A 27,576-nucleotide genomic window follows, 5' to 3' on the forward strand; every position below is an offset into this window, starting at 1 on the left:
CTTCTCTGCCCTAGGCTCTTAACGTTAAAGGTATCCATGAGCAGATTAAAGACTAGGCAAAATTTTAGAAGGAAAGTGGATCCAGATCTACCAAACCAGCCATGCCACCTCTAGTTATAGATGGTTATAGAACTACCCAGAGGACCACGTGCTTGGTTTGTTTGCATGTTTTTCTCCCTGTGCATGTGCTGTTGCCTCTGTTGGAGTCAACAGGCAGAGCTGGATGGCCTCAGTTTGTACAGCTGGGTTTGTACATGCTGTTAGGTAACAGAAGGAGAAACAAGACTGGTTAAAGAGACTTAGGGCACTCAAGAAAGAGACAGAACATTTGCCACAGGTCGTATAGTACGAAGGAGGCGTGTACCGGGCATAACTGGCAATGTTTTGCTGTCAGGGGGAGGGGACTGCAGGAATGAGTGTGGTCAGGGGGTTGGGAAAGCGATAAAAAGGGAGAAATGGCTTCACAGAGGCAAGGGCTGTTTACCCTAGGAGTTTGTGTGTTGGTTTCAATCCCAGAATCAGTAATTAGAAGTCAATTAACAAAATAAATTAGGAAAATATGTCCTGATTTAGGAGTCTACCTCCAATCAAATAAGTATTCTAAGCCTGTCAGTATTTTTCACTTGAATCTCCCAGTTTCTCTTCCCCTCACTAAACAGTAAGTTCTATGATGAACATCAAAACTATTACCTTCAAGACCTCTACAGAAACAGAAGATTCTCTTGTCAGAATCTTCATCTCAGTAGTATTAAGTTTGTGGAATGGAACTTCATACTCTGTTTTCAACAAATGTGTCAACTCCTGAACTTCAGGATTTTTTTCATGTAGGGTATAATCTACTGGTTAGAAATACAAAGAAGAAAGCAGTACGAGTTTTAAATCTGAATAAAATGCCAAAATGAACAATGTTAAGATCTCACCTGGAGTAAGTATGAGCAAGAGGTATCTGCACTGGAAGTCTCATTTTGTACCGTATTCTGCTGAGTAATAGCATCCTCTTTCTTTCGTTCCTTCTGCCCTGCTTCATCATCTTCATACTCATCAAGGCTCTAAAACAAAAAATATTTGGTTATTAGTCATAGTCTGGTTACTAGTTATAGTTATGTATAGTTATATGTAGTTATAGTTATATGTAGTTATAGTTATTATTTGGTTATTAGTTATAGTATGATGCTTCACATGCTTCCCATATTTCACAAAATTCAAGCATCAGTGAATATCTTCAAATATTAATTTCATATTTCAGAAAGGTCTAATTAAATGCTTTTCTTTCCAACTAACAGCTTTTTCTTCCTGACAAAAGTAAGAAATAATCAAAACACGATCCATTTTGACAAAGGTTCAGACAACACCATGCAAATTCAGTGCTAATCCTGCTGTGAGCAGAAGCTTGGGCTATACCTGCAGTTCCTTCCATTGGAATGATTCTAGAACTCTGTTTGCCATATGCAACTGTATTACCTTTACACAAGAGATTTTCAGGAAATCCAGAAGAGGAAAAAAAAAGGTTAATTGTACTCTTCACTCAACAGCTGATCTTTTTTGACATAGTGGCAGATGCTGAGGTTGAAGTGTCAGTCTCAATCACCTATTTTAATTTTGGCTGTCTTGGTTTTAATTTTTTCTTTGAAAATTTACCATTGAAAATCAGTAATTTTTTAGGGACTTGGACAGTCATTAATTACTCACAGTTTTACACTTACATATAACATTTTGACTCTTCAGCACGAATGTTTCATACTAGATTTGCTGAAATACTTGCTTTGAGAGGATTAAGATTCTAAAGCACTGATTGCTGCCAGGCCAGAGACAGTAAAAGTAAGTAGGCAAGTAAATAAAAAAATAAATAATCAGTATTACTGCCTCTCTTCTAGCTCAAAGCCACATTAAGGCTATAGGGTAGAGGACTTGTGAGGACTCAACCAGCTTTGGGCTAAGTCAGCTATGTTAGAAGACCAACTTAGAGCAAACAAAGCTAAAAAAAAAAAAATCCAACCATGACATCACAAGCTGTTTGCCAGCACTCCACATGAGAACAAGAGATGTGTGAAATCTTGTTACAGAAACATAGGGAAACAACCCGTTTAAGACATCAAAAAGGTTCTAGATTGATGTACAGTACCTTGAGAAACAGAGAAAGGACTAGCAGAGAACAAAGATGAATGTCAAATTATTTCAGTTGACATTTCTAATGCAGTAAAAACAAAGTCAGTATTCTGAGGCTCAGGTACTGACAATCTCTGTCATCACCTAACACAAAGGACACAAAACTAGTCAAAAATATATAACGAGACTGCTTTTTTTAAAGACCGTGTCTTAAAAAAAAAACAAAAAAAACCAACACAGTGTTATTTGCTAGCTGAAAATAGCACTAGTATATCAAAACCTAAGTCCAGCTCCTCCAAAGCAAACACTATGGTGATACACGTGCTAGAAAACTGGCAAACCAGAAGGGGATGTGTTTCCACAAGTGAACCTGAATAAAAGCCATTTAAACTCTCCACAGCAGTGCTCATGACAGCAACACTAATGCAATTTCACTGGTCTACTTCTAACCAACCTTTCAATGTAACTCATGCAGATCTGCTCCTATCACTAAGAAAGGCACACTTAGAAGGTTACTATGGCTAAATCATTACACATTCAAAAACACCTTCAGTGAGTCTTTTCTAATAAAATACAAATATCTAATGTAATTTTTTAGGGTCCATTTGTAACAAAGCATTTAGAAACACTGCCATGGTATATTCTAGGAAATGATCTTTAAATCAATATCTTCTACCTTTTACAAACTGTAAAACTTAAAAAAACTGATGACATAAACTTAGGACCTAATTTATCCCATTATCATACTAATCCATTACGAAGTGACACAATAAGAAATAATAAGGCCCTACTGCAACAAGAAACGGAGTCATCTTTGCCTCTTACAAAGCCAGCCTTGTTCAGAAAGAACTGGGAGGCACACAGAAGTTATCATGTAAATTTTAACTAGTGTCATGCAGATGAAGAATGATACTGTGTTAGAAAAACAGAAACATTTTCAGATTGGTCTTCTGTCTCCAAGTTGTCATGACAGAGAATGGAAACAACTTTGCATTTTCAAGGGAAAACATTCTTTAAGGAGAAAAATTAAGCTCAAATATCAATATTGTAGGAAAAAAGACTTAGTAGTGACTAAGTACATAGTGGATATGGATTTCTCCACAAATCTCCTTCAGATACATGCTTCTCAGAAGATTTCCGAAGAAAATGAGTGCTCAATAGAAATATTTTTCTCTGAATACAATTACATCTGTCATGAAGAATGTTCTTCTCTCTTTTAATATAAGATCACCTGCTACTAGCTATTCTTTTAGCATTTTTGAACAGGAACAAAATCTGGTATGAAAGTTCTAGCCACATAATTTTAAACTAAATATTTTCAGTTGGGATTTGCCAGCAATGTCCATTCCCACCCTTTCCTTCCTTCTCAGAAGATCCAAGATCACCGAAGTCTGTAAATCAGTATCACTGAAAAGTATTCAACCACCCCAAATAATCCATACTTCCAAGGTTAAAGGCCTTCTTCCCAAGCATGGAACAGTTGGGTAAACAGTTTATGTAAATCTAATTCTGTTTTAAAGGCTATGGGGGCTTGTTCCCCACTCCAGTTCCCTTCACTACAGCAAGTGTCCCACCAGCTAAGGCCAGCACAAGTTTAAGTGGTTAGAACCACAGAAGCACCAGGTTTTTTATTCCTTGTAAGAGGTGAGGTGGAGGAGACACAAGCACAGGTTGTCAGATACCATCCATGGCTGACACAGCACATTTGGCCAGGGCTGCCAATGTCTCCCTGCCCTAAAGCAGATTCGTAGTCACTGTCAGAGGCTGTGGTTTCCCAAACACAAAGGTTATGTTCCCATTCCAAACACGCAGGCACACCAATTCACACAATGTTTACAAAATGCAGGCTGAGCACAAACCAACACGTTAACAGCTACACAATTTAAACCTTTTACTGCCTTTTAGGAAGTTAAGTTTTGCTTCAATAACCATTAGCCTTAAAAATGAAATCCACTTGTTCAGACTCATGATGAAATAAGCTCTCTTATTGAAAATATCCTGCTTAGGCACTTCATCTTCAGTTATTGACTGCTAGCATTATTGCCATTTATGTTCTTAGCTAATTTTTATAGGAATGAAAATCATTAAAACCACATTTTGCTTTGTGGGTGAGGGCTGATACATTATTTTTGGAAAAAATAAAAATGTTTAAAGTGTTGTTAGACACTTTAAAAACTGGGTTTTTTCAAACTGCCCTGCAGCTGAAACTGCCTCAGCCCACAAGACATTTCAATTAGCTGGATTACTGTGTTGTTCACATTGCAGGATCTCTCAAATACTGCACTTGGCTGTAAAAACTAGTTTCACATCACTGAAAAAGATGTAAGAACAGCAATTACTTTCTCTGTCAGCACAGCAGAGAAATGGACTAGTAACCACTGAGGTGTAATTCTGAGCCATTATATAATTCTCTCTGTCCATTCCCTTTCCTCTGCTTTTTTATTTTGCCACTAGGCACATACCATTTCAGATTCTTATTTTCCATTAAAATCATCTGAGTTTTGTATAGCAGATATTCAATGTGACATTCCCACATCTGATCTTAATATAAGGAATCCACAGAAATTTTTTAGGTTTTCTAGGATTTCAGTAGATGTTTGAAGCTGTAGTATAAACATTTTTTTGTAAACCTCTAGTATGGAAAACACAAGCAGAGTAAGATGCTTTCAAAAGAATCAGACTGAGGAAAGAAACTGCCACAAAGATATCTCCACATTCCAGGACACCACCACCTCCAGTTTAAGGAGACACTGTACAAAGAACATTTCTAATGATTCACTGGTTTGCCTCCTATAAATATTTGTGCATTGCTAAGAACAAGCAAAAGTTGGGGAAGGGCTGTCTTTTCCCCGGAAAGAAGCAATATTCCTATCCTGTGCAGATCAGTTTATGAGTACGCACAAGCTGCTCTTGCCACAAGAAATCACACTGAGTCAAAATGTCCTGGTTCCCAACCCGCTTCCTGCACCAACCTGCTTCTGCCTTACAGCACATAACTGAGGGCTTCCCAGTTCATTTCATGAAAGATCAGTCAGGTTCCTTTCAGCAGTTTTAATTAGCTCAATTGATTTTGCCTGGACCAGATACAAGCCCATTCAAACTACTTATTTTGCAGAACTCCAGGAATGGTTGTGCTACATCAGCTTTTTGAAAATGATGAGCACTTGAGATAATAACATATTTAACCAGTACAGCAAGATGTGCAAGCAGATATGTACTCTCAGTAAAACCTTGTGTTCAGCTTCATATTGGTCAATAAAGAGAAACTCCACATCTCAAGCACCATCGCTTATCTCAATGGGCTTTCCTAGCTTAACCACGGTAGTAATGTTGGAGGGGAAACAAATCGAGGCATCTTCCCATTTCCCTGAAACACCTACAGACAATTTAAAAAGGCAATTAAAAAAAAAAAAAAACAATTTTACCATAAGGTATTTCCCACGCTGAGAAAAAGTTCAAAGTGCACTATCACAACTTCACCGCCAGACATTGTAAAACTGCAAAAGTTTCTATTAAATGTAAGTATTTTCTAAAAGCTTCAACAGCAGAAACACAGGACAAGAGCAATAAGAATTGCTCTTAACTCTGAAAAAAACTTATCCAGGCAATTAACTACTGTAACATACATTTTGGAATTCAACATTATCTTTCCCTTGGCTGACCAGGGAAAAACCTGGAAAATTAACTACAAATAAAAGACAACTGTCTTACACTTATCTTACACATTATTTCTCTATAATCACTCTTCTTACTGCAACACTGAGAACCAAATGCTTCCTTGCTTTACCATGCACAACTTTGGTATCAGTTAAATATAAATACCATCTTCCTATATCTTTCCATAGTATCAAATGCTTCTGTCAGCGCCTCCCATCAAAACCAAGCAAAAATCCCAAACCTCCATGATTTAAGATTACGTATCTTTTCCCCTCTGAAACACTAATTTTAACTGTATTTATAACACACTTTTATTACATTGCCCGGAGAGAACCCAAAATAATTAAGTAAAACACATTTAGAATAATAAAATCTTTTTATTGGAATGACAGTATAATTGGAAAAATTGCATCTTTTTCATTCTGCAAGTCTTTCATCACATTTCACTCACAAGTTGAAAACCATTCCTATAGAGGTGAAAACAAATAACGTTATTCCTAGGAATTGTCTAAAACCTACAAGCAGTTGTATCAATTACCCAACTAAAGATTTTATTTTTTAAGACTTCAATTCTCACATTAAGAGAACCCAGAAAAGGATACTAAACTCCAACACCTTATCCACATGATTTTTGTGCACTTCTAAAAGTCTACATCTGTAACTGGAGCAGTCCAGTATCAACCATTAGTATAATCACAAGCATGGATTTTTAACATAGAAGAGTAGCAAAGGCAGGAATCTTTGGTATCTGAGATCAAAAGAGACCCTAAGACAAGAATGGGTCAGTGCCCAGCAGGTGGGCCAGAGCACAGCTGACTGCAGCCACAGGATTCACTCATCCTTGACCATGCTGCCAACAAAGCAATCCTAAAAGACAAGCATCACATAGATCAGTGAAATGCATATCTTGCTCTACAAAATTCACAGCATTCCTGATTGTAAGTCACATTTACATTTTTTTTTAAACTCTATCCTTTTCTCACCCATAACTAGAATTTTTAAGTACCTACTTTGTACATTCAATTATATTCCGAGCAAATACAATTTAAAGTCTCAAAATCCTCTTAGAAATGTTTTGGGTAAAAAACCCAGCATATTTGTCTGTATTAAGAGCAAAATAACAAAGTGTTTTGAATTCTTTTAAAGCTTTATGTAAAACATCAACTGCATCAACACCAGAATGTCAATTATCCCTCATTATAATAACAAAAAGCAGCAATGTTTGCAGTTTGTTATTCATCAAAATACACTGTTTGGTCACCAGTGTTTTCAAACATACCACAAGAATGAGTTCAAAAGTCAAATGTTTAACTTAAACTAATCACCAAAAAATCCTTTATCACAAGGCTTGTCAAGAATGATTGGTGGTTATGCTTAATTTAACTACTTAGTACATGATAAGAAAGTCACAGAGTAAAATTCCAGGGATACAAGAAAACTTGTCTTGCAAAAGACAAGCTATCAAGCATTATTAAAATCTTCCTAGAAAAGAGACATAATAAAAATTATGGATTGGCAAACATCAGAATTAAGCACCAAACTACGTAACGCTGAACTCATGGCTAGCATTTTAGAGCCCTTCTGACTTATCAACACCTAAGAACAGAAGAATCAAGCAGCAACAATGACTGAGGATCCTTATGCAATGACATCCAACTGCTTACACCTGTTCCACGAAGAAATTATTATGTGAATAGAATTATGACTCATCCAGAAAAAATCCCAATCCCATGCTCTTAAAAAGAAAATGTGAATCAACATCAAATAAAAGGTATAAGAAAAAAGCAGCCAAATCCTCCTAATGCTGTTGGTATGATCTGACTTTCAGAAGTATAGGGTCCTTATATAGCGCATCTCTGTGCACCAAGAGTGAAAATAAACATCCCACTCCTCATTCAAATTTTGCACACTGCTCCTTATTCTATTTTGATAGTAACATGTTTTTTCCCTCCTCTGCTGACGGTGGACATATGGTATAGAATAAAAACTACATTGTCTGCACAGAAATCACTAATAGTGTTGAACATATGAAACTAAAAGCTACCGAAATAGTCCCAAAAATCACACACAGAGAAGTGGAGTCAGTCACCAAACCAGTCTCATTAACCTCCTAATTAACAGTTTGAAATGATGCATCCTATCTGAAACAAAGATGGCAAGCCAGTAGCTGAGCAGAAGAAATTCGGTAAAACAAAGTTTGCCTGGTTCAGCCAGAGGGGAAAAACAGAGATCTGTTAAAAATATTTGCACTATTCGCAAAGAAATATCTATTAGTTTGCATCATGTCACAGATGTTAGGAAACAACAATCACAGACTGCAAGAGCAGAAAAAAGAACTCTTCCTGGACGTATAGAAAAAACATGATCATTTAGACACTTGATGCTCACCTGTGCTACTTTTTCTATTAAACTTGCTCCTGCATTAGATATGATTTTAGGAGATGTTGGTATTAGAGGGCATGTAAACAATGACTGAACAAAAGCCACTCAAGCAACAGATAATGGAGTAAAAATGTCACCATCACTTTGACTGCTATGTATTTATGACAAAACTTAGCAAACAGAAACAATGCTCCAAATGAGAGAAAGATTGTCATGTAGCAAAAGATCCTACAGATTGAGCACCCTTCTCTTAAAAGCCACAGAAACAGGGAGAGGAAAAAAACTTGGAGAAGATTAGCACACTCTGTTCAAAACAGAATTATTCCTTTTAATGTGACCATGTAACACAGAAGAATGTTCTTGCCCCCAGTACATCTATGGTGCTTCTGAAGAGAAATAAAGATGAGGTCAGTACTTGAAGAATGTTCTAAAAGGAGACCAAACAGGTTAATCAGTGGAACTGTATTTCTAACTATCCTGTTCCCTAAAGCATGCAGTTTGTAGCCATATATACTGCCTATATCAGGTTGCATTTAATATTTTTTTTAATGCAGTGACTTCATCGGATTCTGCTCTCTTGCCTAATGGGCCAGTTGTCATTTTTCTTATTCTACTCACTGAATCTCATTCAATGTTTACATACAGTGGGTGTGGGATTGGTCAAACTAAACAAAGGCAAAAAGGCTGATGAAAACCAACTGAGCACAGGCAAGCCAGGACAACCAACTCAGAACCCATCCCAAAAGGAAAAAGAAAACTTAGGCACAATACTTTTTTGAGAGTTGCACTTCACTTCTCATTTAGGAGCAAGATCTTCTCAAACTACAGAAAAGTTGATTAAATAATCAATCAGATTTTCTGCTCTTCCAGGTGCCTCTTTTGAGTCCTAATACAAGTAAGCATACTAAGCAGACAGAGGTGGATTCTACACTCAGCCAAGGGGCAGAAAGGGAAAAGTAGTACTGAAAAAGCAGTTCAAATTGGATAGGCACTTACCTGAATTTAAAAAAAGTTTGAATTTGATATCCACGGCAATAAACAAGCACTTTTGATGGACTCAGCACTGTTGTCAGGAATAGACAGCACTGACCAAAACTGTGCAGGCAGAAAAAGCACATCTGTGGCACTGAAGCATCCACAGAACAGATATAACCAAGTAAGATGAAAAAAGTTTAAAGTTGTTGCTCAAGTCAATATTTTAACTATTTCCTGGGAGAACACCTTATACCTACAGATTAATCCTAGTGACAATTCTGTGAAGCTGTTTCCCAACCTAGACTTCCAAAATCACTCTTTAGCTCTGTATTTGTAGGGAAGTCCTCTTCCTCAGGACCATTGCCAACACTTTTTTTACAAATATATCAAGGTTCAAGGATCTTGATGGAAAATCCAGTCCAGGTTCTCATAGTGCAATCTTACATGCTAACAGCTTAAGAGCCTTCTGTTACCTCCACTTGTATCCTTGCTTCTTATGGAAACCATGCTCAGAAATCCCAGCTCTTTTGTACCCATATCTTTCTGAAGTCACGAGTGCTGGTGGGTGTATATGTGTTGTGTTCCAGACACAGTAATAATACTTAGTAATAGATTCTTTAAGACATGAAAGTTGCACAAGTGTGAGGGGACTAACTGAAGTTTGCTACAAGTGAAAGATGCAGATTAGTTGCCAGAGTAATTCAAGAACTAGACAAAACAGGCAGTTCCCCTTCCACCTAAGCAGTCAGCACTGTATACAGCCCTGAGCCAGCTCAGCAGGTGTTTGACTCTTCCCATTCAAAAGCTCTGTGAGGAACTAAGGGAACTATGGTATTGACTTGGGAGTGAGGAGGAGAAAGCGTGGGAGACAGAAAGAGCTGTGGGAAAGGCTCCCAGAAAGAACATGTAGCTGATGCCTGGTGAGAGGGAGCTACTCGAGTAAACAGATATTACAGCAGCAAAAATAAGCAAGCAAGCAAAGGACACATCTGTTTCAATTGGTCTGAGAAGCAAAACTACACAAGGTACTTGTTTTTTGTGGTCTTTCTGTCACTGTCAGAGTGGGCTGCCTAATTTTCTCTGCAACATGCATCCAAAAAATTTTTTTATTTTGATTACCAGGTCTAAGACAGAGCTGGGCACACTCCACTTCACAGTAGGTAAGAAAAGCAAGGACTTCACGGTGGGAACATGCAAATAGACAAGACTTTGCCACTAAAGAGTATTTTATGTGTACACTAAAAAGTAACAGAAGTTCAAGTATCTTAGTACAAAAGTGGCATTTGAATATGATGACCTCAGAACAGAGAACAACATGCAGAGACACAAAACCAAATCCATCCAGGTGTGAGGAAATCATAGTACAGGATCATAATGGGAGGAATGAGTCACGTCACACAGTTGGTTCAAAACAACTTCACTCACTGGAACCTTACACTACTGTAACTCATTCCATAAGAGGGCAATGCTATTTCTACAGGAAATCAAAACAGAACAAAGCATGAATAAATAAAACACAGAAAATGTTGGATAAATAAAAGCTTACATTCACAAGCACAGAATTTATACAAAAAAGGCAATTTTCCATTACTGTTATTTTAATTGTTGAGTGACTGATAAAGTTTTGGGGTTTTCTTAGCTATAGAGTTACTTGCATACAATATAGTGTAAGGCTTGGCCAGGTCTTCAGCGATCAATTATTTGTATGTCACCCCATCTAGACATAGATGACAGCTCAAGCAAAGAGCCTGAGACCAGACAGCTCAAGCAAATCATTAAGATTTCAGCTTATAAAGCATTTATTATCTTGATTCATAACATCAACTGTACCATGCATTTCTCGACTTCAAAACAGGAATACTGGGTAAAGTCCTCTCTTCTGAAATATTCAGAAATCTGCCCATTACTGGTGACTGGGAAACTCTGCTACAAGGTGACACGGACTTGCTCTGTGCCCCAGACCCAAGGCACTGGCAAGAGTCTCTCTTGCTGAGGCACAGAACAGAAGGGCTACACCCCTTCCCCCCTTCCTATTGAGTGTAATGAAAGCACGAGGTTAAGGTTAAGACTGATGCAAAATTAACATGCATCATGTTTGCCATGGTAACTGTTCACATGTGTTGTTTTCTGTAGACCAAACTGTGGTAAACACAAGGTAATTCAAGCTTTACCATTCCTCAGTGAAAGAAAGGTAAACAATTACAGGCAGCCTGTAGGTACCACAGGGTAAAGCATTCATTCCGTTACCATGGAGCAGCCCTGAGCCATTGCTGTGTCCAGCCCAGCAGCCTGTCACTCTGACCAGGGAGGACAAGGAGAGGAATTCACATGAGTTGCTAACACTGGAAATGGGATTTCATTCAATTTGTCTCGTATAATTACCTATCACAGACAAATGAGAGTTAAAATCAGACTTTTGTCCCTTGATTTAAAGAATCTTAATGACAAAAAAACCCCTTTCAAATATAAACTGATGCTCCAGTAGGGATCTTCACGTTGTTAACAGGAGAACACACACATGCAAAAGCAACTAAATAAATCCCCCCCAGCTACTGCTACACTTTTAGTCCAATCCAAACCAGAGGGAAGCAAGTAAAGAAGTATCTGAGGAGGAGTCAGGAATGAGGATTCTGCTGTTCACGTTATTAAAACATTTCTCAGACTACAAGCTAAAGCCTGTAATAACGTCCTTGGAAAACAGAAGGCTGAGTGAGCATCTGAGGGTGAAAAGGAATGTTTTTACAGGCGCAGTTAGTAAATACCACTGGCTCCTGCAGACATTCTTCCTTAAATGGAAATTAACATTGCTTTAGGTTAGAAAATAATCTCTTCATACAATAGATGTGATAGGGTAGCTATTAACCTTTTAACACCTGCACTAAACGAAACAGAAATTAGCAGAAGGTTTTATATATACAGTTTTCTGTTCAGTAAATATTTAAAACTCTCTCTTCCCTGCCACATGACTCATGGCTTTAGATCTGGAAGAGCAAGGAATCCTAAAGTCTCCCAAACAATATTAAAATAATGTAGAAACACAAAGTTTCTTTGCATATCTATGACTAGTGTGAGAGCACTAGACAATTTAAAGAAAGGAAACTACTCTAGATACAATCAGAACTGAACCTTCACCCTAAAGTTGAGCCAAACTTTATTTCAACACTGAAATAACTCTGCATTGCTTGATTTTACTTCTACTTCCTATTTTTTTATTTTCATGTCCATTTTTTTATTTTCTTGGCTGCTTTGTACAGCCAAGAAAACAAGACTTCTCCCTCCCCCAAGATTCCTAAGAAATTTAACAACATAATGGGCAATGGCTGAAGTCCCACAACAGCTAGAATCAGCAAGTGTTGATTTAGCTATACTCTCCCTCTTTCCTGCCCCTGCACAAGGGCATCTACCAGTCCTCTGCATCCCCTCCACGGACACTGGCATATCATGTCAGGGTAACTTCCTAGCAGAAAGGTACCTCTATGAAAAGTGAACAGTATTTTCCACACCTTGGTCTACCTAACTACAGGATCAAATGGGTGCCAGGACCACCACAGGCAAGTCAGGTAAAAGCAAGGGTCTAAAGCAGTCTGCATACAGAAAAGGATAAAATCTCACAAAATTAAAACCTCAGCAATTCAAACCAGAGAAATAGGGGTTCAACAGAAATTCATCTAAAAGCACATACTAACTTTATTAACTATTTTGTTATATAGTAGTTTTATCACTATTTTTATTAACAACATTATTAACTATTTTGGGATATAAATAGTGTCCCCGATAATACTAAACACCATCTGTTTTTAGAGGGAAACAAACTACTAATTCAGACTTCAGAACTCCAACACAAGACCCGGGTGACTTCTTGAATCTGCAGGCTGTATGTGCTACAGAACAGTTTTCCCCTTGTAACCTGCACAGCTGCTATTACTCTAAGCTGAAAAAGGACTACTGCAGAGCTGCAGAACTCATCCATCCAACCACTGGAAGTTTCACCACCATGCCACATCAGGGCACAGCCCTGTGCTAACATTCCTTAGGTAAAAAGCCCATCAAGAGTCAAACACTGGATTAACGCCTCCTCCTTCTTCTTGGCTCCACATACAGGGCCTTTGCAACTCAAAGAAAACTGCAACACAAATATAAATGAGCAGAATGGAGAGACAAGAACAAGCTGGACTTAACCGGTCTTGTCCAACACAAACAGCATGAAGTCAGAAATACCTACAGTCTTGTCAAACAGCCCAGTCTCATCTTCTGTTCATCCTGATGCCTGCACTGCCCATCCTTCTGTCCTGGCACGTTTACCTGTACAGGGACTGATTCCACCATAAATTAATTCAATTAATCCCAAAAATGTTAATCTTCAGACCTGCCACTTGCCCTATTATTACGACAGGTGCACAAATACAACTGACAGCACAAGGACCTGGCCTAACTCCATGTAAAATTTGTAATTAATTACCCCTCTCTTGACACAATATACAAAAAAACATTAAAATATGTACACCTTGTATACATAGCATACCTCACATTAGTGACTTCTCCTGGTAACATGAGCAAGTCATTCTAGGAAAAAATATTCATTAAAACAAGACCACAAAGGATCATAACACAAGTACTGCACTATACCCTATACTGCTAGGATTTTAGTATTATTTTATTTCTGCTTCAAGAAAATTTTTCCACATTTTTGAACAGGGAACTCATTTTTATAAGTAGGGCTTTGTACACATAAACACTTCTATGCCTTTTTTTAAACTGTACTTATGACATAGCTTGTAAAGATAAAAAGAACGTACTGATAATTTAGCTACAGTAGCTTATGCCTGGAATATAAGTGGGGTCTAGGATTTTTCTGGCTATCTTTATTTCTATAAAATGTAGTATCCTATCAAGTTAGGATAATTAAAGGCTCTGACTCTCATCTGTAGCCCCTTTGCTATTTACGGTTTGTGTTTGAAGACTGTTACTAAATTGTGGAGAGGGAAGCAAAACACAGGTACATCAATGCCAAGCATCTACAAAGGCTTTCACAGTCATTCACTACTGATACAAAATGCTGTGAGAGAGGTTTTCTCCCAAAATCTCAGCTCACATTGTAAACCACCAACTGGGTTAGTGAAAACAAAAACACACCTTGCAAATAGGATGCAGACTGATTCAATCATGCATTTCATTCAACCTAGTAAGACTTTGTTGCAAGAACAAGTACATTACAGGAAAAAAACCCAACAACATACAAAAAGCCACATCCCAAAAAGGGGCATAGAGAAGCTTGCCAAGAAAAGTAATCTTTATCACTGGAGATTTTAAAGTATACATCCATGGAAGATAAATATCAGGAATAACACAGGTGTAAGAATGCTATTGGGACAAGATGACAAACTAGACTTCTTCAGGGCTCCCTGCAGCCTAATTTTCTAGGAGTTTTCAGTAGTAAACTCTTTGCAGGAAGAGTTGCAGTGGCAACAGAAACAACAAATAAGGATAACAAACTGCACCTAGAACACATTTATCCTCACTAACCTTCACGCATCCATCCCACAGAAACCACCTGCAGCTGCGCAGCAAACTGGGAGAAACAAGCACAAGCAGCAGGGCAATTCTGCTCTCACACATATGGGATTGCAGCACGCTAGCTCCTCATCAGAAGACATAGGTACACATCAAGAATTCCCCTAAGCAGAATATAGTTCAAATCTGAGAAGGTAGCAGTCAAAAAAAAAAGAAAGGAAATAAAAGTTGTTCCACACCTGCTTTGCTTTCAAACACATTCCCACTCATCTCATCCCTGCCAAGAAAGGACATTGGGATGTTTCTGGAGCATTTCCCCTGAATGAGGACAACTGGTCTTATGTCACTTTGATTACAGGCTCTTTTTTTTAAGCAAAGAATATCAGTTCCTAAATTACACTTCTCCCTTCTTGACCTTATCCAGCTGACTGCACCAGAGTAGTAACTTCAATTACTTATTAGTATATCACACCTAGTGAAGAAACTAGCTCACATCTACATTCCCTGTCAACTTAATCAAAATTACTACCTTTATTACAACCTCTGCCTTCAAGCTTTTCATAAACATATGTATACATAACTACATATATGTATATGTATACATATGTATAACTACAACCAACTTCTGTGGTGGTCTCAATTAAAATACTAGGGAAAAAAAAAGACCTGCTAAATTACACTGCCTGTTCATTAGTCAAGAAAATGAAGTTAAATAGATCTCCCACTAATTTACCTGGAACTGACTCCTATCCAGCTGATCTAGATTAATGAACCTAGAATTGCTTTTGTAATTATAAAATATATAAAATTCTCTGGAAGCTTCTCCAGTATTCCAAGGTTTCTTAGAAATCAGTATTACCAGACCAGAGACTACTCTGGACAACTCCTTTGAGAGCAAATTATCTGGACATGATAATTTTCAGATGTTTATCCTTACTGGAGATGAACCAACTCCCTAGAAAAGCCTTTTTTTAATGTGAATACTTACACTGGTTTCCACTGGGCAGAAAACAAATACTTCTTCAATATGTACTCCTAATGGCAAGTGCTAATCAATGTAGCATAATAATACCAATCTAACCAGAAAGACACAACATGACTTACGTTATGATTGAATAATTGTTTGAACTGCACATGTAAGTCAGATGGGTCCTCCAAATGAAATGCAGCACTTGGCCATGGCCATGCCACCCGACCTTGGAACTGAAAACATTCATTTGAAGTATCCAAACATACTGTTTGAAACAATCCCCTTATTTCCCATTGTAATGGGCCAACAGCACACTGTATTCCTCACTGCATTAAGTGAGATAGGCACATAAGAGGCACAGAACCCAATACTAACACCATCACAGCTGATGACTGACCACAATCCCAAGTCTAAAGCAGCTGGCCCCTTGAGGACCTTCCCTGGCAGACAAATGCAGGTTCTACTGAGAGCAGGACACATCCAGCCCAATCTGTAGTGGCCACAGTTCTCAGTAAGAAATGCTGCTGTACACTTCCAGAGGAAAGATCTGAAAACTACTGGTTGAGAAGTTTATCTGTGTGTGGAGCCAAGTGTTGGAAACACTGAGGATTTATCTGGCTTTGATACATAACTTACTTTTAAACTCTTAAAAAAGAGACAAGAATTGTAATTTTTTGTTTTTCTTTTTAATCAATCCAGTGGTTTGTTTTATTTATTACACTCCAACAGTGCTTTAATTTGTGGTTTTCTTCACATGCTCACCCTCCAGTGAGCAACACTCCTGGCAAAGCTGCCCATGCTGAACTTTTAATTATTCAACAGCACAGACTAAACATTTACCTCTATTTGCCACAAAGCACATGCACTGCTACAGTTTATTCTTAAAGACAAAAATTTTAATAGAAGTATTTGTAAAGAATGCCTATTTTGAAACACAGCATTCAATTGCTTGGTGAAACCCTTTGGCAAGGATATTGTGCATTCCTAGGAGGATTTAAATTAGTTTGCTGCAGAACAAAACCTGGGTTACGGATAGTAACTTGGATACAGTCACACAGGCACACACAAAAGAGAACGTTCTCACTCCTCCTGATCTTTTTCCTTGAAAAACCACAACCATCAACATGCAAAGTCTGTTTTAATAAGATAATGTTAGGGGGTTTTGGGGAAGCAAAAAATACTGATTGCAATATAGTTTCTACACCAAGTTAAACCTGTTTGTACTTCTCAAAATTACTAAGGAATGTTCAACTTTTCAAAATCCTACAATATTTGAAGCTGCTACTTTTGAACTGACATTTGAAAAGACAATTTTAACTTAAAGACCCGAACTGTACATCCCAATTTGAAATTCAACTCCTGATTTTTTTTTTCTGTGATTTGAGAAATTGCTTGCTTAAAATAATTTCTTAGTTGTTCACTCAAATCTCACTTTTCTGTTCAGCTTATGAGTAGGGCATCAGAATAAAGACAGGCCTTAACATAAAAAAAGAAATTTAAACCAGTCTCATTGAAACAAGGCTTCTCAGCATTCAGTTCCCATCTTCTAGGGAATCTTCGTATACATGATAATTAGCTTCCTCAAAGGCTAGGGCTTAAATGTCATTTCTTTGTGTTGTAAATTCTAATTATTCATAGTAAATAAATTAGTGATACTCTTTTATTCCTTAAAGCAATGCAGAAACTTACAAGTAATTGTACAACTGGCAAAAATTAGGAGTTCCCAAAAAGGGAAGTAAAACTTCATTCTTCACATTCCAGTAGACTTAAAAAGGGCTCCATTAACACTAACGGGGAAAGGGCCAGTGACCTAGAACTTTACTTATGGTCCAAAACTATTAATGAACTCTGGAGAATAAGGAGTAATGGGTATTCAAAATCCCAACTCCTGTGATGTAGCAGGAGAATGAATAAGCTGTGCTCTAATTTACTCTGACATGCAGCACATCATGGCTGCAGAAGCAGTATGTTACAACAAACCATCTTTCAGGAGTCACATTCTTGGGAAACAGCCGATTCCCGGGGATTCTCACACGACCTTTAGTTTAATAGCAAAATACTTAAGAAATTAAACTACATATCTTACATATAAGTCATGAAGAAAGAAAAAGCATCAAGGGGGAAAGAACATGCCATTTAGCCTTACTTGAGGAGACAATAAAAGCAAATGGACTTTATGACCACTCTAACATTATGATTACTGTTGAGCTTTATCCCATCTGTAAATTTTAGATTATGGATGTCACAGTTATCCACTGCTGGAAGACAGAAGAGACAACCTGAATATGTCCCTTGAAAAATTCTCTTGAAAAACTGTCAAATGAAAAGTATCTCAATAGTCAGCTTTTGTTCCCTGGACCATTTTATAGACAAATAAAAGCATAATATGAACCAGTATTAAAACGACAAAATTATTTTGAGCTTTCCTCAGACTTGCTCAGATTTGGGCTCCACAACTAAATCAAACACTTGATTAGAATTTGGCTTTCTGAATGGAAACCAAGGAAATAAAATACCATTCTCGAAAACACTTAGCTAAGTTATTCACAACCAGTAGTATCATTCAGCTTTCAAAGCCATCCTGCAAAAAAACCCCACAATGCAAGGCATTCTATCACTAAGCATATCCTAAAACTTTTAAAAGAACATATAATCTTCTTACAATAGTGGAGAAAGTACGTTTTTATCAGCACAAAGGCTGCACTTAGCTTTTATAAAAACAAACACTATCAGATGATTAAGATATTGGGATCAATTTGAAAAGTTATTACATTTTTCTACTAGTCAGAATAAACATTTAATGCTGTTTTCACACTCAAATTTAAACTATCTGTAACTGGATAATGGATAAACTTGTATGTGCATTCCATAATTCACCAAGATTACGAGTCTCCTAGATGGCTCTTGCAAGCAATACCAGAATTCTTTAAAATACTATATATATGAGAATACATATCTATCCAAACTGAGTATTTTTGTTACTAGAAACACTTCTGGTTGCAACTAAAATGCTTCAGTTTAAAGAATGAGGAACAACCTAAAAATATTTCCTACTTAAAATTACTGTGTTGGATATATAATTTATGGATTCATATTGATTTCCTTTTTTGAAAGAACAGTTGAATTAAGGTCCCTGAAACATCTGGAAAGAAAAGGATCTGAGAAAAATGTGAACTTTTACTAGCTTCTGAGGAAGTTACCTTGAAAAATAGGCAATTCTTTCTTTCTTATTACTTTATAAAAAAGAAACAATGCACAGTCTCCCTGATATGTGTCTGATGAACAGTAACTCCAGCAAGGAGAACCAACGAAAAGACACTTTTCTCAGATATGCTTCAGCTCACTTACAACAAGGACTAAGAAAACCAACAAAAATAATAAGCAGTGCTTTATACTCCCTTTACTCTTATTTAAACATGATTCAAGTACAAAATCAGAGTAATTTCTGAAAATAGGAAATTAAGTAAACAGCAGGAAAAGAAACTAGAGATGGTTTTTAGAGGAAGAGTACATGAAGAAGGGCTCGTTCAGCCTGCTAAAGAGCAATTTAATAGCAAACTCGAACTATCGCAAGGTTAGTTACAAAGATGATGGGAGCCAGGCTGTTCTCAGAAGCAGCAGAGATAAAGCAAAGGGTACAAAATGCATCAACTGGATACTAGGAACAGTATTTCGGTAAGAGAGCAGCAGCACAGCACTGGGTCAGGTTACTCAGAGAGACAATTGGAGAGACCATCATTAAAGGTTCTCAAGCCTCAGTCAGACAAAGCCAAGGCTGACCTGATCCAGGCCTGCTCAAAGTACTGTTTTGAGACTTCCAAAGGCCTCCTCCAATCAACATTTCTATGCACTTACAGAGCCAGCAGGGCTGCTTGATTTATCTTTCATGTCCTGTCACCTACTTCCCACCAAAGTGGAAATCCCAGGGTCCACTTGGCTTTTATTTTTCTTACATTTGGGCAACAATGAGACCAGTATTGCCTTTTTGAGATGATTCAGGCAAAATGTTCTGCTATTCAAAGCTCTGCGTAAAGAAGCATTAAGGCACAAGTCCAAAGATGCATCTAAAAAAATGTGCAGAAGCAAACAATTTGGAAAAAAAAAGAGTCCACACTATTAATCAGATGCATTTGAAAAGTTCTCCTAAAATATGCAAAGGAAAATCTTTTAAAAGCCAAAGCTTATAGTTTTGAAAGAGCCAATTGATTCTCTATTATTCATTAGGGGAATGAAGAAAGATGGACTACTTAAAATGCACACATTTTTCTGGATAGAAATATACTTCTTCCTGTAACATTTGCTGAAGTTACCCACACCCAAAACTGAGCAGCCCTATCCAAATGTACCTTTACTGCTTCACCATTCCAACTCTTACTCTACTGGCTACGTAAACAGATAGACAGTAAAGTCACAACTCATATCACACACTATATGATAAAGACCAGATATTGAGCAAAGGTGCTCCAAATGAGCAAAGGTGTTCCAAATGCACCAAATCCACCAGCTTCCAACGGATTTGTGATCTTCTAGTTCACTGAAATCAAATGAAAATTGCCAAGATCAGAAATCTCTCTCCCTTCCATGAATTATTTTCTGCTCCTTTCTCTCGGTGCATTCACTTACACTGCATTTCCTTCAATTGCATATTAGTTGGATCACTTTTTTAATTGGCCTTTCATTATGCAATTTGTAGCTTTATTATTACTGTGAGCAGCAACTTTCTCAGATGCAAGGAAAAGAAATGGGACTCATGGATTAAAAGGTGCAGAGGAAAACCAACATAAGAGACAAATGTTGGAAAAGCAACATAGTCACATAGGGACTGCAAATCCTCCTACTCCACATGTATTGCTGCATGATCTAGTGAGAAGTTAAGGGATACACAGGTGTGGCTTTTGACTGCATTATAAAGTACCTTCTCAAGAGGATTCCCTGACCCTCCCCCTTCTATATGAAAGGCCTATTTGATGAAAACAAGTAAACTTCCAGCCAATAACTATAGTAAGCAGTGACTTTATTGACAAAGGCCATGCTGGAAATTGATACTTGAGGAAAATTAGGAACCAAAGACAAAAATAATTAAATTTTCTGACCAATTCATAGCAACATAAAATGAAATCAGTAAAGTTTGACTTGGAAATTAAGGCTGCCTTCAAATTAAGCTCAAGTAAAAAAAGCACATCCTTGAGTGCATTTTAATTTTATTCAGTTCTCAAAACAAACTACACTTAGTCCTCCTACCAGACATTAACATCTGGAAGTGATGTGCACATTTCTGGTACAGTACTCTACCAGCAGATACAGAACAGAGATCTGCAGTGTATAAGCTTCACACCTTCCTCTTGCTGTTTACTGTCAAGAGAAGACAATCAAAAGACATTTTATGGGGACTAAACTAGCAGCTGCCAAATGTCTGAAATGGGTAAGCAGCCAAAACAATTCCTTCTGCCTCATTACAGGCCCATTTAAGTATCTTGTAACAAAAGGCACTAAAGCTTAAAACAAAAATTCACAAGTCTTCACTTAGCTCTGTGGTTCTCTTTCCAAATACTTTAAAACAGTTGAGTGGAAATTGTTCCTTCTTGCTATCTTTTGTCCAGGTTTTGGCGCTGCCGCATCGTGACATACCCACAAGAAGTAAACTGCTCCAACACAGTAGCACGTTTAAATGTAACATGACTGTATGGACTGAATTACTGGCAAGTTCTTCAGGTCCTGGCTCAGTTGATTACAACAGCAGATATCTACTTATATTTCAACAAGAACTGACTCAACCATCATCCTCAAGTTCAACATTCCCAAAAAATCAAGGAATTTAATCCAACTGTGTGTAAAACACTCCGACTACTAGATTAAATATTTAGAGTACAGGATTATGTTCTGAACAATAAAAAGAGCCTTCTGGAGATAAAGGCCTTTTTACAAATCCACCTTTCAAGGACAGCTCCATCTTTTGAAGAGGATTGGTCTTGAAAGTAAAAAGCACTCATCTATGAACTCATTTAAATTATAAGCAGCAAATGCATTTAAGCAGAAAAAAACCACATTCTTGCAAAGCTTCCCAATTAAAAAAAAACCAAAAAACCTACATATCCATGATCACACATCCACAGAATTTCAAAGGTATTAAAACATTTGACAAAAAGTAAGAACAAACAAAAAAACATCCAAGCAGCAGCAAATGCTAATTTTGTTCCACCATTCCACAGCTAGTAAAGCTATTTTTCAATTTACAAGTAAAATACACACAACACACTTTTTCCTCCCAACACCACCAGTTCTGAGATTCTATGTAACACATTGTCTGCCTCGGGTGAAGCATATTTAAGTATCTGCCAAATACCCTCCTCCCTCTTGCCACATTCCCTTCTTCCCCTCCTCACTTTTTCACTAATACTTTGACATTACTGGCCTCACTAAACTCAATCCTGCAAATTCCTGACATTCATGTCTTCTTAATCTGAAACGTAACTTGAGGAGATGGTTAACATTTGACCTTTGCTCTACCTCAGACATACCTGGAGACACAAAAAAGTCCAAGGCATGCAAAATGCATTCACAGCCTGAAAGGATGTTTTATTTTAAAGTTCCCAGCACACAATCTTTAAAAACAACAATCCATTAAAACTTCAAAAGATAATTTAATAAAAATTTTTCTACAAGCATAGACCTTTGCATAAACATTACAAACTTGTACTGACAGTGAAGACATAAAGAAATAAATAAGAAATAAATCCCTAGAAGCATACAACCAGGAGTTTTGGTGAAATTAAGAATTAAATAGCTACCACAACTAACAAAAATAATCAATCTCATTTAAGTAAATTGGACACTACGCAAAAAGAATGAACAACAATAAATCATACATTGATTAGAGAAGTGGACATGGTACCTAACAGGCTATTAAAATATTAGTCAGAAACAAATTACTAAGATAAATGGAGGATCAGGCTACAAAACAAATCGGAAATAAAGCAACCAGGTACTTTGTAAAATAGAAAATCTACCTGCTTGCTCTAAATGAAGCCAAATAAACGTATCTCTACTCTTTTTTCATCTTTAAGATGAAGTTTTAAAACTAAACCTTCAAGATTATTCTAGCTTTTATCCACCCTCGTACTTTCCTTCATTATACACACACACACAAAAGGACTTTTGAAGATTGCTAGCTACACTTGAAATGGGTGCATTTTAAGTGGGGTTTTTCATTGCTGTACTTTGGGAAAAAGATTTGTTACAAATTAAATACTCTCAGTGATCAAAATGGTGTAACATGTTTTCACCTTAAATGAACTTGTCAGGCATATAGACTTCACATCCTTTCACCTCTTAATTGCTGGAGTATACTATCGCCAGATACTGGCGGTGCCAGAATTTTGAGGGAAGAAAGAAAAGACAGGGTTGAAATACCAGGGATGAACATGATTGTTTAATGAGCCAGTGTCTCTTCGCTAGAATACAGTCCCCATTTGCTGTTATCTCTATGTGCTTCAGGCATTTTGTTTGTCATACAGTTAAGGCATGACTGAACATGCCATTCTGAGTCTGTTCTTGTTAAATAAAACCTGTGGCTACAACCAATAAAGGGAATGCCTTCTTACATATATGAGGCATGCCACCTAAAATTTTAGTCAAGCTCTTAGAAATAAAAAAGTGAGAAAATAAAGTGATTACCTTTCTTCTGTTCTTAAGAAATTTTCATTTTCAGTTAAAATTGTGCCTTTCAAATCAACTTGTACCAGTAGCTGCTAACACACGAAAACACTGACTAGAAAATTCATCATTTTCTCAAAAGTAAAATATTTCAAGGAATGTATTTCCATTACTACAAGACATTATCTATAGTCCCCTTTGGAAGGGCTGCCTAACACAGAGAAAACATGTCCTTCCTTGGAACTGTAGCTGATTCAAAGCCAAAACCTTTTAAATGAAACCAACTGCACTTGCTTTGGTTTAAGGCTAGATGCAAAGCCAAATTCAGAGTCTGGTGGCTATCCCAAGGCACAAACATCTGTGACCTACCACTGCATTCTCCAAGCTACTTTGTCTGGACAGGCAGCTTCCCATCTCACCCAGCACACACTCACATATCCCATTCAGTGAACTTGGTTCCCCAAGCCAGCACCAGTCCCTCTGAGCTCACTTCTTACATCCCATCATCTATGAAGTTCACAGAGTGCTGGCCTACAAATAGTTCATGCACACAATGACAGCTAGAAAAATATGGCCCAGGTTGAGTTCCAGATATAAGGCAGCATCCGTAATCCCTGATGGAAACCCTTGTATGGCAGTACATATCCAGTCATATTTTAGGGGATTCATTCATGATTAATTAGTGCAGCTTCCTAATAAACAGTGTCCAAGTAGAAGAACCATCCCTGCACAGAAGACAGAAAAATCTGAATTCTGTAAGTTGAATAAAAGCAGACGATAATGGAAAAAAATCCACTTAAAACTGTGGAAAAATATTTTAGAGGCCTTACTTCCTTTTTGCTAATCAGCTTGTGATACTGACCAAATACTAGTCTAGCCACAGATCCTAGTTCATACAGTCCCTCCAAGCTTCCCCTGGTTCAGCTATGCAGAACCAATGACTGTGGCAAATTACCAAACAGAAAAAAAAAAAAAGGCTTTTTAACTTTTCTTTCAGATTTAGATCTCTACCCTGAACTATAGGTTGCATAAATGCTACCAATTCAGTTTCATAGGGAAAGAAAGAGGCGTATTTAAAATTGTAATTTTAAATACTGGCTCATATAAATGTAACCAAACTGATTTTCATATTTAATCTTAGATTCATACACATTTATAGGAACAAAAATTTTGGTCACCTGTGTTTTAGGAATGGCCTGTAACACACCTCCCATTTCAGAATGTATAATTAAAAACATGGACTATACAACTTGACTGGAACATACTTTTCTTTCTCCCTTCTGACATTCAAATCCTGCTGCTCTACCTTCTCTTTGTCACATACCTCTATTTTCCAAAAGAAGTTTTATCTATCCCATACTCATTTTGGAGGTGTTGTGGGAAATGAAGGGAAAATTCAGCCATATAGTCGCTGCAGATTATAAACAGTTAACACCTATGCAACTCTGCCTGGTTTTTCCTAGCATTTTTCAAAAAAGTTTATCTTGGTCTCCGGACTATGAAGAAATGCAAAAGGCTTTATAAATACCAAGTTGTCTGCCAATTTGAGCACTGGATACAACATGCATTCAAGAGACCAAAAAATTAAAGCAAAAGATAAAAATAAACGAATCAACAGCACAGGAGAAAATCACCTCTGTTTAGTGAGCTGCTTTTTATTCATCATGTTCATCAATTCTCTCCAGACACACCAACAAAATTATCTCTTCTAAACTATATCTGTAGTTAGCTATCTTTCCTTATCATCTGTTTTTTTTAAATATCAGGACAATTGTCATCTTTGTTGAAGTCCTGTAACATACTGCAGAACAGACACAAACTGAATTTATCTTTCAGTTTAGCCTTTTTTTTTGTTATTTACTATGACTTCAGTAAATCTAAATTGTTCCCCAGTTTCTCCCTCAGGCTAAAAAATCCAAGCATATTTAAAGAAAGATTTTTACAGATATATTTTAGAGGGACAGAAAGCATTCCATCCTGCCAAAATGTTAAGAAAGCTATTCTTTTTAATATTGCTCCTCTCTAACAGAGATCTGATAGACAGACCCCACCAGGTGCAGCACAATCTGCACTTATTCAAAAACAGCTGTACTTATGCAATGTAGTGGCAAGCCCACCAAACACTCTAAGTGGGAAGCAACACTGACATCCAAAAGTCTGAGAGTCAGCTTGAACATGACTGTATCACATCTGCATACTCACATTTTGCATTATTTCCATTTGGAGTCACATACGGTCAGCGTGATTTATAAAGCACAAGTTCAGCAGTGGCCATCCTGGTCCTTCCACATTGATCCAAGGAGGATCTCAAAACAGAAGAACAGCTATTCTCAACCTAAATTAATAAGCTGTAGCACCTAAATACAAAGCTGTAGGTATGCTTACACTTATCACAATGGAACAGATATTAACTGATAGCTTGCACAGTGTAGGTAATCCAGGCTTCAGAGGTCATTTTTTCTGGTCTCTCTGCTAAGGCCAGAAGTAAGTGATGAAAGCTTTAGAACATAAAAACATACAAACAACCTCCAGATCATTCTAAATAAATAGACCACAAAAAAAGAATTATGGAAAATCAAAAAGGGAAGCAGAACAGCAGCTAAGAATATGTCATATGCATGCAAAAATACCTCAATATTTCCATTTCCAAATTCTTGGTTTGATTCTGAAACATTCTTCCACCTCATAAAAAATGTAATATGTAATGAGAAGTGGTTTTTTTGTATTAAGCTGCTTAGCAACACCTGCCTTCAAATAGCCTCTGGGTAACTTTGACAAAAACTGATTTGACATCTGACAAGCCCCAATTTTTTTTAAATGAAAGGAAGAAGCAAGCCCACAAATGGGATATATTAAAACATCCATTTATGTTTTAGACTAAAGAAGATTGTCAGATAAGGAGATGCTCCTCAGTTTCTGCCTAAGGCTGAAAATAACTCCTATATTTTGCTGTAGAAGTCAACTGCCTGAGGGGCAGTATTTCACACAAGGTAATTACACTGCACATCATCTTCAAGACGATACAGGGTATCTTTATGTGCACTCACTGTACAAGTCTTGTTAATTTTTAGTTTATTTCTATTTTCACAAAATTATATTTAGGGTTTCTATGTCTTTCTAGCCATTAAGAAGTACTACAGACTTTGTCCTTTTTCAAATCTATTAGTAACAGATCAAAAGAGTAGAGAAATAGTCTGAATAGGAAATTCTTTGACAGATGGGTTAGGACCAATGAAATTCTAGCTATGCCATTCAGAAGTGTCTGAATGCAGGTACCTAAATATTTGGCTGTCAAATGCAGGTCCCTAAATTAATTGTTAAGAATGTTCAAAGTGCCCAATTCCAATATACTTCATTGGAATGCTTTATGAGAGCACTTAACACAGCAAATATATGCTTCCTAAACATTCAGCTGCAGAATTCCAAATCTGAAAAACTACTACATTTCTGAGATTCCTACAGTCTTTACTACCTTTGTTAAAGAAATGTGACCATTTTCTAGGTTCAAGCATCTCGAAAAACAATGACAAATCATTAACTAATGGATTTAAGCTCCAAACATATCCTTTACCTCTTCCCAGCATAATATAGCATAAATTAATGTAATTTAAAATACAAAAAAAATGACGTAGACCATCTAAATTCATCATATCTTCAGCTATTTTTCTAAAAGAATAAAAACAAAGGACTGCTCTGTCAAATGTCTCTACATTCAGTTTTTAAATATTTCAGCATTTCTCATCATTTTGCAGATGCTTTTAGCTTTTGTCTAATTGAAATGACAGTGTCATACAATTGTTCTTTGAAGTACCACTTTACAGACACACACACACACACAATCTTTTATCTTGGAGTTAGTGCATTAATTTAAAGAGAACTTTTTACAAAAGGACCTCAGAGCTTTTATAGGAAGGAAAAATGGTAACCCTAAACATGTCTGTGTAACAGACAGAAGTTAAACAACTCGTTTAGCACAGATCTAAACCATAATTTTCTACAGGACCAAGAACTTCCATGTTCCACTCTAATTTCCACATTCCAAAATACCTAGATCTTTACTCAAAACAGATCTTACTCAAAACTACTCCTCAAAAGAAAACAAACTGCAAACAAAGATAAGCTTTTGACTTTCTGTTCTAGAGGCACCTGTAGCAGCTACCAGCTTGAGGAAAAAAACAAATCATTAAATATTACCTGTGAAAAGATAATAGTTACTAAAGTACAAAGAAGAGAGCAGTCACACATGGAATCATTGCTGGGTTCCAGGCTGGTTTCCTACATTCTGAAGAACGTGTTTCATACAAGATAAAATGAGGAGAGTT

General features: G+C 37.0%; 1 protein-coding gene across 1 annotated transcript in view; it reads right to left on the reverse strand.

The window, feature by feature from the left end:
- The window catches only part of PAWR (pro-apoptotic WT1 regulator), a 72,739-nt gene that overhangs the window by 34,024 nt on the left and 11,139 nt on the right, over positions 1–27,576 (reverse strand). Inside the window, exon 3 of the mRNA XM_038154212.1 lies at positions 921–1,049. Within this exon, the coding sequence (XP_038010140.1) occupies positions 921–1,049 (129 nt within the window). The remainder of the gene's footprint in view (positions 1–920; positions 1,050–27,576) is intronic.

Source organism: Motacilla alba, chromosome 1A (assembly GCF_015832195.1).
Source record: "Motacilla alba alba isolate MOTALB_02 chromosome 1A, Motacilla_alba_V1.0_pri, whole genome shotgun sequence".
In the NCBI taxonomy this organism is placed as follows: Eukaryota; Metazoa; Chordata; class Aves; order Passeriformes; family Motacillidae; genus Motacilla; species Motacilla alba.